At 34.7% G+C, this 14,654-nt stretch overlaps 1 protein-coding gene across 2 annotated transcripts; it reads right to left on the bottom strand.

Moving 5' to 3' along the window:
• Positions 1 to 473: 473 nt before the first annotated feature.
• On the bottom strand, positions 474 to 9,155 carry LOC105158672 (UV radiation resistance-associated protein). Of its 2 annotated transcripts, XM_088879185.1 has the most exons (7): positions 8,662 to 9,155; positions 6,089 to 6,295; positions 3,644 to 3,824; positions 1,862 to 1,912; positions 1,618 to 1,676; positions 1,281 to 1,508; positions 474 to 745 (listed from the first exon to the last, which is right to left on the bottom strand). In XM_088879185.1, the coding sequence occupies exons 1-7, from the start codon at positions 8,851 to 8,853 to the stop codon at positions 629 to 631; spliced, it is 1,035 nt and encodes a 344-aa protein (XP_088735311.1). In that variant the 5' UTR covers positions 8,854 to 9,155; the 3' UTR covers positions 474 to 628. The 2 variants fall into 2 exon arrangements, with proteins under 2 accessions (XP_088735311.1, XP_011073803.1); XM_011075501.3 differs by lacking the exon at positions 1,618 to 1,676 and having other exon boundaries at positions 1,764 to 1,912; positions 8,662 to 9,148.
• Between the last annotated feature and the right edge of the window lie 5,499 nt (positions 9,156 to 14,654).

Below are 14,654 nucleotides of genomic sequence, written 5' to 3'. Positions count from 1 at the left end.
TATTGCTTGTGATTTCACGTCATCTCATCTCAATGAGAAAAAATGAAATAGAATGTGTTTGCTCAAGATGAGATTTCTTTTGAAGTATGTGATTCGATGAGGATAAAAGTGTAATGATGAGTAAAAATTATTAGGTAAGAAAGAAAATGTACTAATTACAGATGATGTGATATGTATTTTTAAGAATAATGAAATGTGTTAGATCTTTTTTTTTTCCGCATGAGAAAATTATTCCTGCAACCAAACACTACCTTGACTTGGTCGGGTGGAGTGAGACATCTGACAAGGTAGTGCCCAGACAAAAACAAAGTAACTTAACTAAGCCTATGTCATGCTTTACTTCAAATTAAATGAAATTAAACATAGGAAATAAAATCAGGCCGTCTGGTTTCTAACTAGTCATTGCCCACGAAGTCTAAATCAGAAAATGAAATAAAGATTAAGTTTGTAATAGTGTGAAAACTCCAAGCAAAAGATGCAAACCAGATAGGTATATATCAATTATAATCGGCATCGATCTGGAAAATGGGCAAGATGGTAAGGTGCTCTGCTAAAAAAAAATGGGCACCCCTTTAAGAATACAAATGATCAATTTACAGAAACTTACAATTGATTCAGGCAGTTCAGATCACATATCTATATACTCTGGAGAAAGAATTGTCCTTGTAAGCTCCTTTAAGTTCGCTAATACTTGGCGTGGTCCTAAGCTCTTGACACCAATAAAATTCAAGAGCTGCTCTAAATCCTGCAATCGCATTTTCAGATAAGTTATAAGGGTCATCTGTGTGATAAACTGACAAGGTAATCTACTCAATTATAAGTACACTGTAGAACTCTGAACAGGGATACAAATACAATATTGTTTAACAGAGACTTAGCAAATGCTTCTGCTTAATTAGTATCACACAGGGTGATGAAGATGCATGCTTGTATTGCAATGGCTTTGATTCAGAACGGACAACCTGGGTTTTTATTCATTTTAATGATGAAATCGACAGATTCCGTAAAAAATACCAATGTTGAGTCTACTAGCTAGAAAACAGGAAACATCAGCAGTGCTAAGTGTGGTTCCTCAAACCAGTGGAGGTTCACCTGTAACTAGATCAATCCTGCGGGTACTCTATAGCTATCCAAAATTTAAAATGTCTGGCCCAATCTGATGCATGAACAAAATATCCTAAATTCTTAATGTCAAATTGTTATAAGATGATCTTAAACAGCACTAAATATCTTGAACTTCTTCCAGTGCAACACAAACAAAAATCAAGAATGGTGCAGACCTTGTTTAGCAAGAAAACAGCATAAGCTGCTCTAGTTGAGTCTTGACCTTCAACAAAGAGGGGGAATTCTACAGGCTTTGTACTTGCCGAAGTTGTTGAATCCAAAGTTGTACTGGATGCTGAATGTTCAATTGAAGGGCTATAGTCACGTATATATGATCGAGAACCTCCCAAGCGTAACGGATAGCGCAAAGGAACTTGCAAATAAGAAGCAATAAGAGAGACAGCCTGCAACATAACCCGACCAGCATGATTACGAAATATTAGCTTTGCATTTAGTGCACCAGCAGATTGCCTAATGCAATAGAGACACATCGACTCATGATAAAACACTTGCCAATTTGACATTTTTTTGGTCCAGTTGCCAATTTAACTTCTCCCTAGGGCCGCATAATACTGCTTCATATATTTTAAATGTGAATAGCAAGCCAATCAGATGAGAATCAAAATATGAGTTGCTAAAACTGAAAGGGAAGAACACACGTGAGCTACATATCCCAGGGCAGTTGAAGATCGCTGAACCTCCTTTTTGTCAGTGAAAAAACTCATCTTCGTAAAAGGGATCACGGTAAGGTGCAGACCTGAGATTGTCAATGTCCCCTGGTCGACAGGTTTTGATCCATCAGGAACACCTGAAATTGGTGACGACAGGGAAAAGAGCACAAGTAAATGTAACATGCATATTTGGAATGTTTCACATCAACCATATCCAAAACTAAGTTCAAGTTATGAATATGCATCTCATCTGCAAATTGAAAATTTATACATAAAGGCAGTGTATAGAAAGCAAATAAATATAATCATACGCCTCGAATGACTCCTTAAAACATCAAGAAGCACAACAGCAAGAGAACCTTAAAATCAAACCAACTAATGATTCGTCCAAAGTATCCAATATGTCATTGGTACTTTACAAAAGTAGAAGGGAGACAGTATGTCGGTGCTGCATAGAGCAACTTTCGTTATACGAAAGACCAAAATACTCAAAATTTTTGGAAGCCATCAAGTTGTGAACTAACACATGCCATTTGGCTAGCAACATTATAAGCCTTACAGTTGACACTGTTTAAGTGTTTATGTGTTTATGGGGGAAGATTATGCATATGAAGAAAATCAAAGATAGAACAGTGTATGCGGCGTGATGCAAACACTCCAAAGGACCACAAAAGACTGGTGTGAAAGCAACAAATATTCGAAATACTATGACGTCCTCTATTGAACATAAGGTGGGATGACAATATTAAAGGTAACCCCTAGTCATATATCTTGGTCTTACTGCTCGCATTGGTTTAAGACCAAGTAAACTGGCAACCATAATAGTTCAATGTTTATGCCCTCTCTTCCATATATGTGTTACGCAAAAGTGTCAAAATGTTTTCATCTGTATAAAGAAGATACATGACAGAATAAGCACACATTTGACTACAACCCTACACATCTCTGCAGCATGAAACAGTCACGAGCAATGACAACTCTCATGGGTCTTCTTCCATAGGCATCACGCACTGATGCAAAATGTTTTGTCACTGTTGTAGGCTTCATTAATTCATTTCAGTAAAATGGAGACCGTAACAATAATTGTGCAGAGACCGTTCACAACATTTAAAAATCCTATCAAACTGAGAATCTATGCTGTTTGGATTTGGATATATGACCTAGGACACTGAAGTCTTGGATATGCCATTTTTCAATTTTTTAGCAGGAGCGCAGTCATAAAGGTGTCCTGATATTGGATATAGATAATGCGACACACTATCGGTAGTTAGTCAATTTTACAATTCTGGAAGGATGCTCCACTTATTTGGCATGATAAAGCAGTTAAATAAGCATTAAAATATGTATATGTGTATAAGACAACAGAAACATAAAAGAAAATCTATGTCAAGTATAACAAGTGGTCATATGTGAGAGATTCTAGGGCATTTGTCTTAGATATGAAATCTGATTTTGAATGGGTGTCTCATGTTACTTTGTCCTGTCACACAAGGGTACAGCTTGGTATGCAAGTTGTTGGAGCAACACGCCAAGCTATAATTATGCGGACAGCTGATCAGAATGAAACTAGCTCATTCCTTTATTTGTATAGCTTTCTCCAGTCAAATATAAATCAAAAACTCACTAGCCAACCAACTTCAGCACGAGAGAAGGAACACAAATTCAGTTTCTTCAGGACCTCACCCAAAAACAGTAATAGTAACTTGATTTTAACCCTCTAAGCTGGCACCCCATAATCCCTCATTCAACAATTTGCCAAGGCACTCCTTGCCCAGTTTTACAGTGTTATCTTATCAGCACAAAATATAGCATCAGAGCAAAATACATTAAATGACATATCAGCTCTCTGAAGAAATAAGATCCATTACCTGATTTAATACTGCTACTAAATGATTCAAGTTCTTGTTCAGGAGCTTTCTTGATCACAACCTTTACTGGATATAGCAAGGAAACCTGTGATACCATATACTGTTGCCTCACTCTCAATGATTTCTGCAAGTTTTTCAGATGACCGTAACCTTTTTCTCCGGCAAGTGACCTACTTGAGTCCTGGACCGAACAAAATCGCATTTCAGATGAGTAAACTGAAATTAACATATTAAAACCATTCCACGAGAAAGAAAATTGAGGATGACATAAGAGATTTTAAATAATCTGCAACAACATCTTAGCCAGAGACAAAAGTTTGAACAATAACTGTAAGTTGAAAATCAAAAGGACAGAGAGGAAAGCAAGACAAGACTGAAATGGTTCACAGGCTTGTTCAGGCGTAGAGGCATAGAGCGATGAATATACAAGTTCAGTGCAGAAATATTGGTGCAGGAGTCGAAATGGGCAAAACACAAAAGCCTATAAAAAATGGTCTTATCCTATTCTTCGATGAGGTAATCCACATAGATTCTCGTCTTCCTATATTCTCAGTTTTGTGACAATCTCGTCTTTTGACAGAGTCCAACAGATAATGCATCAGAAAGCCAATAGAGTTAACTTGAACTTTTTCATCCAGATCTGATTTTCCATTCAATAAAACAATATAGCTTTATATTCAGGCACCAAAAAAAAAAACCTTAACCATTGGAAATTTACTAGGAGCTCGTTAAAGTGCCATTGAGATACTTTGCCATTTACATATAAACAATGTTCAATAATTCTATGTGGCATTCTTCATGTTCATAAACATTGAGTCACAAACTAACAGATAACTTCAATATCCTTTCAGAAACATCTAATTTCCATTAAGAACAAAATTAACGGAAAATATCAACAAAAATCCATGAATTATTTTACAAGAACTCAAGTAAAGCAAACCCTTCTTATTTTTCCGGTACACTCTAAAAATGCATAATAGAACTGTGCCTGATATAGGTTGAAACCAGAAGAAAGTATATCTACGGAACTGGGTGGGAATAAAATGCCTGAGAAAGCATAATCTCATACCCAAAACAAACATTAAATGCAACCCGATATTCTACCTAATCAGAGATGGTTATATCCATTGAAAGTACATAAGTTGCTTATGTACCATCAGGATTAATCCGGATAACCGAAGGACAAGATTACATGTGCTTTCTGTAACTTCCCATTGGAGCATAGGAAAGTATTGTGGATGCCCACAGGAGTACAAAGAGAAAAAGAGAATGTGTTTGCTCGTAAATAAATTTTATCAATTAAGAGCCACAACTCTCTACTTCCCGTGGATGGCATGCTCAAATTTACAATTTCAGAACTAACCCATTCCAATTTCCACAAACAAATATTGGATGAATCAAACAAAAGCCAGAGAACAATGTATGGTTGGATTTTTTATTCTCATAACTCCACTTTGAAGTAAAGGCTAAAACTAAAAGAATATGAGTAAAAATTTGGTTTTGATTTCATAACTCATTTTGAGAGCACAAAATGATCATGCGGCTTGGGACTTGGCGCCATAAAAATTATTTATTTGAACAAGTCAAACCATAGATATCAGAACAAGACAGACTTCCAGAATGAAGATTCTCTTCAAGGAAAAAAGTAACATCCTGTTCATATTGTTACCAGACTATTATAGCAAACACCCACACAGATTTAACTCTCAAAATAAATCATCCGTGATAGGACTTTGTGATGTATTAGAAAAGAAAATTAATTCTGTCCATCTATCCAATCCAACTGTTAACGAGATACATGAGAAACAATATCTTTTAAAGATTCATTATATAGATCATTAATAAAACATACTGGTCCACGGTTTGAAAATGTGTTTCCCCCCCCCCCCTGTTTCCAGTAACCTCAAACAAGGAACTATAGTGCTGAAAGCGGTCAATGTAAACCTAAGGCAAACCATGCACATACACAGTATTTCCAGCATTCAAACTGCACTTAAAATTTGTGGTTGCTGATAAAATCTATTGCAAACAAGAATGTTTAGGGGCTATATTAAGAACTTCACAGGCCCAATTTTTAAACTAAAAAATGAAAAAAAAAAATAAAAAAGGAGGGAAATGAGAAGATAAGATGAGAAAGGTTAACAACTTACTAAAACTATATACAAATTAGACTGTCCTTTTCATTGTCTAATTCACTTCAAACAAAATAAGCCATGAATTCGCAAGCTGGTGACCAAGAGTGGCCTACTAGCATTTCCACTCAGGTCTCTTATCAGCAACTCACTCTATAACACACTTGGCAACATACTCAGCCTTCTATTTACCATAAAAGTACAAATTGAAATGATTATAACAGTCAACACTCGAAGCGCATGAGCTGATTCAATTCAGTGGACAAAACTGGAAAAGAAAAGCCAAAAAGTAACCACAATGATCTAAGATTACCTGCATACGCTTGTTGGCCTCAGAAAGAGAATTTCCACCAGCCAATAGAGATCTAATTTCAGTACTAAGTTGTTCCTCCTGCTTTCTTACTTTCTCCTTCACAACCTTTGAATGCATTGACATGTTTCCCATCACCAACTTACGAGATTCCAATTTTTCACGCATCTGCTCAAGCTCATTTGAGCGCTTTAATGACTCAGCTTCAATCTGTCCATAGTAATAACACCAATGGATTTTAGCAAAGGGCAAAACCTTGTCAGTATTACCTCACACAAGTGTGATACATTTATATGGTCGCATCCAATGAATTAAAATTCCAGCGCCCACTATGTAAAATCTTACTATTTGAATTTTGAAAAATCTTTGCCAAAAGTCGTTAAAGATACCACAAGAAACACATAACATTAATGTTATGCGAGTCAGACATGCAATATATTCATTAGAAAGAACTTATGAATCTGAAAAATACTTACTTAGTATGAACAATTATGAGCTATTCTAGTACCAATATACTTTTTATATGTCCATTCCCTTAATTTTACCTTCAATAAGAAACTCAATTTTTCAAATTGGAGCATTTCAAATGAAGGGACAAGGTTACAAAGGTGGCGTGATTAGTGGTCCAACAGCAATAGCATATCCAAATATCCTCCACCTTAGAAAGATGAATATATAAACTACATGAGGCTCTGGAACATGAAACTTTCACTGGTGAATACAGGTCGTTTTAGGAAATGTGAAAAATTGTGATGCATTTCTTAATGATAGATGTCTTTTTAGCAGTAAAAGCAAATTGTTACAAGTTTCACAGTGCTGCCTTACACTTCTTCTACACACATAAGTTGAACATCAATTGCTCATGCCACAACCAAATTCTTCCTTTGCCATCTTTGTGATAAAAAGTGTGTAATTGTTTGATATGTAAGGTACATGCAAGAATAATACACAGTGTCTACAGTATTAACAACTGAAAACTTAGGAGAAAATAAAGATATATTTGCAATTTCCAATATTTTGGTCAAAATATGTTATGACAGTGACATAGACATCCATCCATGAGTTCCAAGAATAGAACATCAGCTTTTGTTCACTTTCTAACCAAAAGTAGCAAATAAATTGCAGAAGGGAGTTGCATGTTCTAGATTATGGCTGTATCAAGATTGGTTGGAGTCGTTGGAATTCTAGCAGGGAAGGAGGAATAATATACAACAAAAACCAATGATTGAACAAAATACAGAATGGCACAAACCTGAAAAACAGACAGAAACATGACTATGGTAAGTTATCCACTATGGCCCTGACTATGAGGAACATTCATTACATCTATCGGCCATTACCTCTTCCTAGACCACTTGCAAGGCACTGTACCACTTACGAAACCACAACAAGGTGGTAAACACCAATTTTCAGGCCCTCTCTGTCCAAGGTACTCATAATAGGCATCTCAGGTGGGTACATTTTATGTTATTCCTTATTGAGGACAAGCCGGCATTGGAAATGTACATAAATACATATAAAGTACCATTTGCAGAGATGACTCCAGATGTCCACCACGAAAGCAGCCAATGTATTTAACTCATCAGACGTCTCACTTAAGTGGTGTTGTTTTCATGCTAGAAATATAGTTCAACTTAAAAATAAAATAAAATATTATTGAGCATAATCCGTTACGTTATCAACAATGGAAAAGGAGGGCAAGTAAAAAAGTGATAACTTAACACAAGTTAGCAACCCCCAGTCATTTACACATAACTCACAATCCTAATTTAGGGAAATTCTACTCTATGTAACATCATTGAGTGACCAACATTTGTTGGAAACTAACAAGAATGCAAATAGCTGAAGAACAGTCTTCCACAAAATGGGAAAAAGGTCCCCACACATATCATATTTCAGGCTGTCATGCTACTAATATAAAATGGCTAGATGCTTGGCATAATTACGTGGAACACCAATCTACAGTGAGCCCCGTATCATGACTTAGACAAATGCATTATGTATTCTAATTCCCAATGTAACTACCACATAATTGCATAGCTTTGTTTAAGGGAATGTCTTTCCTTTGCTATGGAACAGAGCACATAGCATCTTATATTCCAAATTAAATGTGGATTCATAGAAAACTTTGACAAGTCTGTCTTTGAGTACATAAAATGGAGTCTACAGTTTTATGTTCTACTCTTTTTCTCAGATCAGTTTTGCTCTCTCATAAGCACGTTTCTTCAATTCTCGAACTGAAGGACATTAGTTTTACTTGAGTTTCAAGAAGCCACACAAAAACACTCTATATCACTTCAACTCCAATTGCGCATATCATTGTCAATGGATACTTGACATATAAATTCCACCTAATATCTCCATGGATAAAACTAGGCCAAAGCACAAATTGCATTCACGTAAACAAATACTTCAGCTTTCCACTATTAACAATCAAATAAACCAAAAACAAACTAAGTTTTCTAAGGAAAAATAAAAACCCACTAACAACCAATTCCTATAATCTTAATTCCGTCTCCATTCCTCTAGTCCCAAAAGAACACGTCAATAAGAAGAAAACAAAGCAAAACTCTTACTTGAATCAAGGATTGAAGCTTCTCCTCAAGCAACAATTTCTTCTTCTTCGCTTCTTCAAGTGCGGAAGTCAAACTGCACAAACGCGCGAGTTCCTGCTCGTAATCCTCCCATTCTATAACCTTCGCGCGATCTTCCTGTGCTCCCCGCTTCTCCTCTTTTTTATTCACAATCGGCTTCTTTGACGACTCCATTCACAAGTCACGATCGAACAATTATTAGCAACAAATCTTCTCGATTTCAACGGAGAAAAACGATAGCCATCCGCGCAGTTCCTCTTCACCATCGTACTGCGAATAATTTCTTGGGGGGAAATCTCAGGGTATAGACGATCTGAACCTTGCCCTCATTGCTATAAGTCTTTGATCCTTGGAATGGAACAAATCGCAAAGGAAAGTGCAGTAGTAATATCGTTGTTCGATTTTTCCCCAGCTTCATGCGTTTGCTTTTTGATTTGCTTTTTATTGTCGCTCTCGCTCTCGCACTCGCTCACGCTGCTCGGAAGCCGAAAAAAGCGTTCTTTAGTGCTTTAGATTCAGAACTCACGATTTCTTCGTTTTCGCTTTGTTTTTAAAAAATCCGACAAGCTCTGATATTCCTTGTCTTTTTGCTTTCTTTTTATATATTCATATAATACATACACCTCTTGATATTTTTTTTTAATGTTTATTATGTTATACCCTTTTATATTCCCGTGATGATTCGTAATTATAATAGTTATTAGTGTAGTTTGTAACCATAATTTTGGTATAAATACCACCATGTATTTCATTTGTAGATAAGCTTTTGAGAGAATAAGAAAATTATTTGGAGAAAAATACATATATTGTTTACTTTATATTCCTATTATGAGTGATAAGCCAATAAATTTAGAATATCTCTAAATTTATAACACGTTATCACGTTACGTTCGATCAAGGTAGAATGTTAATTTTTTCTTGTATAATTTTTTCTTTGTTTGTTTACCTCTATAACATCATAGTTACTTTTGTTCTTGATTATTTTTTAACAAAATATGAGTAATTATATTCTATACATTTCAATGTCTCCTGAAGTGGATATATAAATAAAAAAATCTATTATATTTGATATTGCCTCCAAAAGTAGGCATACAATTCTTGATTTCATCCCCTGAAGGTGTTTTATAAAATTTCATTGCTTCCTGAAATAAGTAATGAGTTCAAATCATCTCCAGTAGTAGGTAAAATATGTATACTAATTATTTGCAATATCATCTCTGAAGCGATGATAAGTATAATGTTTGATTTTCTCACCACCTAAAGTATTTTTGAGATAATGGCTTGATCAAGAAGCCCGATGCTTCTCCGTTTTTTTAATTGATTTATGATTTTTTTTTTCCATATCATAGTATAGCTATTGCTAGTAAAATATGATTAACTTGAAGTTAATTTAATTAACTTACTTTACCTACACAGTTTTCTTTCATATACCAATGTATGTATTTTGCATGTTTTGCTAGTAAATTTATATGCAATAAAATTTATTTATTAGTAAAACAACTTTGACATGAATACCATTTAATTGCCATTTATAACATTATAAGATTTAACCCAAACTTAAATATATTTAATTCCATGTATGCGTACATGCCATAATAAGTCAAATTAATTACATGGTAACTTATATGTTACTTAATGCTAGTAATGTCTTATGTCCATTTTACTTTATATCATGTGTAATACATTTTATTTTACTTATATGTATATGTTGAATATTATGCTAAAAGTGCATATTAAGTTGTTGTAGCTTAGTGGCGAATCTCACAAAATTGGATTTCGTTGCACTTGATGTTTCTGGAAAAAACTTTCTATCATGGGTTCTTGATGCGGAACTACGTTTGGCAAGTAAAAAACTATGAGAAATAATAAAAGAAAATACTAGTGCTTTTGAGCAATAATGTGCTAAAGTGATGATTTTACTTCATCATCATCTCATGAGAGCCTGAAGTTTCAATATTTAACAGTGAAAAATTCTTTTCAACTCTAAAAAAGTTTAAAGGATCGATTTGACTATCAAAAGACTTTAATCTTACCACGTGCAAGATATAAGATAAGTGGATATAATTGCGACTACAAGATTTCAAAACAATTGATGAATATAATTATGAGATGTTTCGAATTGTATTAAAATTGAGGTTAAGTGGAGAAGATGTGACGGATGAACAAATGTTAGAAAAACTATTTTCTACTTTTCATGCATCCAGCCTTGTACTCCAACAGCAGTATAGGGAACGTGGGTCAAAACCTATTCAGAGTTGATTTCACATCTGCTTGTTGCAGAAGAAAATAATCAACTTTTGTTGAATAATCATCACACTCGATTCACTGACTCCAAACTACTTTTTGAAAATTTAGCGACATTGCCTAAAGCAATGCTACTTCTTCTTGAAAGGGGTGTGGTTCATACCATGGCTCACCACAGGGCTATTCTTATCATGGTAATGGTTGTGGAAAATCATCATAATAAATAGATTAATCTCAATATTCAGAAGAACAATCGAAACAAGACAAATAATCAACAAGAGAAAATTACAAGTAGAGATCTTTGCCATAGCTGTGGGATGTATGGACATTGGTTCCGTACCTGTCGTACGGCACAATATCTAGTCAAATTATACCAGGTTTCTGTGAAAGCAAAGGATAAAGAAGTTGAAACTAATTTTGTTGAAGTTGAAATCTCAGATAATACCCACATGGATACATCAGATTTTTTTCAGTCTATTGAAAATGATGATAAAGATCTTCCTGAGCTGCCCTCACAGTTTGGTGACATTACTGAGCATTTCAACATGCTTGTTGATTAGATTTATCTCATATGTTATTAGTATGTTTATATTATTAAGTTATGTCTACTTTTCATTTGTAGGGTATTTCTTTTAATATTGTAATGTTTTTATATTTTATGAATAAAAAATTTCTTTTACTTATTATATATCTATTTTATTTATATACAATAAATTAAGCCATTACAATATCAATGACAATGAGCATTATCTTGTTGATAATGCCACTACGCATACAATTTTGAGAAACAAGAAATTTTTCTCAAACTTGTTAATGACAAAAATCAATGTGAGTATTATTTTATGAGTTAGTAATCTTATTGAAAGCTCCAAAAGAGCTATCTTGTTACATGAAGGAACAAGATTATATATCAATGATGCCTTATATTCTAGTAAATTACATAGGAACTTATTGAGTTTTAAGAATATTCGACAAAGTGATTTTCATATTGAAACCATGAATGAAAATGGTATCGAATATTTGTACCTTACAACATATAAAATTGGCCAAAAGCAAGTTTTAGAAAGATTGAGAACATATCTTTTGGTTTATATGGTGCATTGATAAGCTCCATTAAACCACATAATATCACTAACTCGAAGTTAGTTGATCAAAGTACTTTTACTTTATGGCATGATAGACTTGGCCACTCAGATAAAACAATGATGTATATGATCATTGAATTCACATGGACATCCACTAAAGGACCTGAAGTTCCTTATTAAAGGTTGTTTTATATGTTCGGCTTGTTCTCTTAAAAAAATAATTACAAAGCCATCTATGTCAAAAGTGAATGTAGAATTTCCTATGTTTCTTGAACGAATTCAATGAGACATATACGGTCCAATAATACCGTCATGTGGCCCATTTAAATACTTTAAGGTGTTGATTGACGCATCAACACGTTATTCACATGTAAGCTTATTGTCAACATGAAATGTTGCTTTTGCAAGATTATTAGCCCAAATTATTAAATTGAGAACTCATTTTCCTGATTATCCTATTAACAGGATAAGGTTTAGGAGAATTTACTTCTAAATCCTTCAATGATTATTATCAATCAATTGGGATAGTTGTGGAGCATCCAGTTGCTCATGCACATACTCAAAACGGCCTGGCAGAGTCGTTAATTAAGTGGTTATAATTAATAGTTAGACCCTTATTGATAAAGTCAAAATTGCCTTCATTGGCATGGGGGCATACAATTTTTGCATGCGGCAGCTCTAATTCATTTTAGACCTACCGCTTACCATAAAAGTTTCTCCATTACAATTGGTCTCTGAAATAGAACCAAATATTTCTCATTTAAAGGTGTTTGGTTGTGCAATGTATGTCTCCATACCCCTTCATCAACGAACTAATGACTGGTGATCAATTCACTGCTAGGTACTTGGATTGTCAATTTGATGAGATAATATTCCGACCATTAATGGGAGTAGGTAAGGAGATTAAAAGAAAATATATTACATGGAATGCAACATCTATGTCTTTTATGGATCCACTGACAAGTGATAGTGAACACAGATCATACATTTTCAAAATGTTTCAAATAGGCTACCAGAAGCGTCGATAGATACAAAAAAGGTCACAAAATCACATATTCCAGCTTGTTTAGAAGTCTCTAAAGCGATTTTTACTCAATCAAAGGCATCTGAGTCAGAAATACACTGGAAGCATGGTAGACCACTTGGCTCTAAAGATGAAATCCTCGAAAGACAAAGGAATATATCATCTCAATTAATCACGATACTAATGTGACCACTAATATTGTCTCTAAGGATAAAATCCCTGAACCGGCTTTATCTGAATACTTTAAAAGTAATAAATAAGATCTCGAGGACAATCACAAGATGTGTATCAATTATGCTCATAACATTTTTGGTTGGTATTGAAATGAATGATATTTTTGTCTATTCTGCAGCCGTCTAAATCATGGGTGAAGATGAAAATAATCCTCAAACTATGGAGGAATGTCGACATCGAAATGATTGAAAAATTTGAAAAAAAAAAGCCATACAAGATGAGCTAGACTTGCTAAATAAGCAAGAAATATTTGGACCTATAACTCCAACACCAAAAAGTGTCAAGCCAGTTGGCTATAAGTGGGTGTTTGTACGAAAGAGAAATGAACGAAATGAAGTTGTAAGGTACAAAGCTAAAACTTGTAGCCCAATGCTTTACTCAAAAGCCCGAAATTATACTGAAACATATCCACCTGTAGTAGATGCAACTACACTTAGAGTTAGTTGTAGTCGGATTACTTGGAGTTAGTTGGAGATCTTTTAGTATGACGTGTCCTAAGGTCTTAGTGACCTATGTGATGTATCGTCCCTATTGTATGCTGACTCAACCTGCTGAATTGGATTCATTTATTGGGTTTGCTAGGTTAGTAAAGATAACACAAGTTCATGGGCTTACTACCTTGCTTATAGCTCAATAGAGCCCGACTTGCTGGGCTGCTTGGTCGTGACTCACTTTTTTATCTTTTGGGCTTCGAGGAAAAATATTTGAGGGGACTTTATATATGTATATATATTTTAATTTTTTATATAAATGATTTTCCCTTTCCTTAGACCCTTTATCCCTAACACCAATTGGCCTAATCTCACTTCTTCTCGATTTCTCTTTTCTCTTTCTGGCTTGTTGCCATTGTGCCACCCTCTCTCTTGCTCGTTATTCGACTCACTTTCTCTCGCTCTTGTCTCTCTGAGTCACTTTCTCTAGCTCTTTTTAACTCGTCCTCTCTCTCTCTCTTTCTCTGTGGATTACCCGCTTTTGCTGCCTTCAGCTACAATGTATTCTTACTTTATTATGTTTTGTTTGTGGATTTAAATTGTTTTCATGGTTTACTTCATTCTATTTTCAAATCCTACACATTGTTTTTATATACTGATTTTCCAAGAATGAATTTTCCAAATATTATCTTTTCAAAAATAAAAAAAAGATTGGGTCAGTTGAGTTAGAGCCGTCCTGACAGTTTTAGAGTGGGGCGGGACAGAAAAAAGTTCGTGGTAGGACAGGTCTTGTTCCCAGAGTTGGTGGGGTGGTTGTCTACTCCACTCCCATTCCGGCTCGCAGCCACCCTACCTCGGACATTTGAGGGTCCAAGTGTAATTCACCCATTCTAAAGAGGCCAAATCACAATTTTCTAATTTTCGAAGACCTCTTTATTGCAACCTTTTCAATTTCCT

This window comes from Sesamum indicum, linkage group LG3 (assembly GCF_026168435.1).
Source record: "Sesamum indicum cultivar Baizhima isolate 11 linkage group LG3, ASM2616843v1, whole genome shotgun sequence".
NCBI classification, from domain to species: domain Eukaryota; kingdom Viridiplantae; phylum Streptophyta; class Magnoliopsida; order Lamiales; family Pedaliaceae; genus Sesamum; species Sesamum indicum.
The sequence above is the reverse complement of the archived record's forward strand: the minus strand, read 5'-3'. Positions and strand labels throughout refer to the sequence as shown.

Bases quoted from the DNA above. Each gene is read 5' to 3' on its own strand.
- LOC105158672 (XM_011075501.3), bottom strand. From the start codon at position 8,853: ATGGAGTCGTCAAAGAAGCCGATTGTGAATAAAAAAGAGGAGAAGCGG. The intron at 3,825-6,088 runs GTAATCTTAGAT...TGTTCGGTCCAG, and splicing joins AGGCCAACAAGCGTATGCAG to GACTCAAGTAGGTCACTTGC. The intron at 1,913-3,643 runs GTAATGGATCTT...CACCAATTTCAG, and splicing joins TAGTAGCAGTATTAAATCAG to GTGTTCCTGATGGATCAAAA.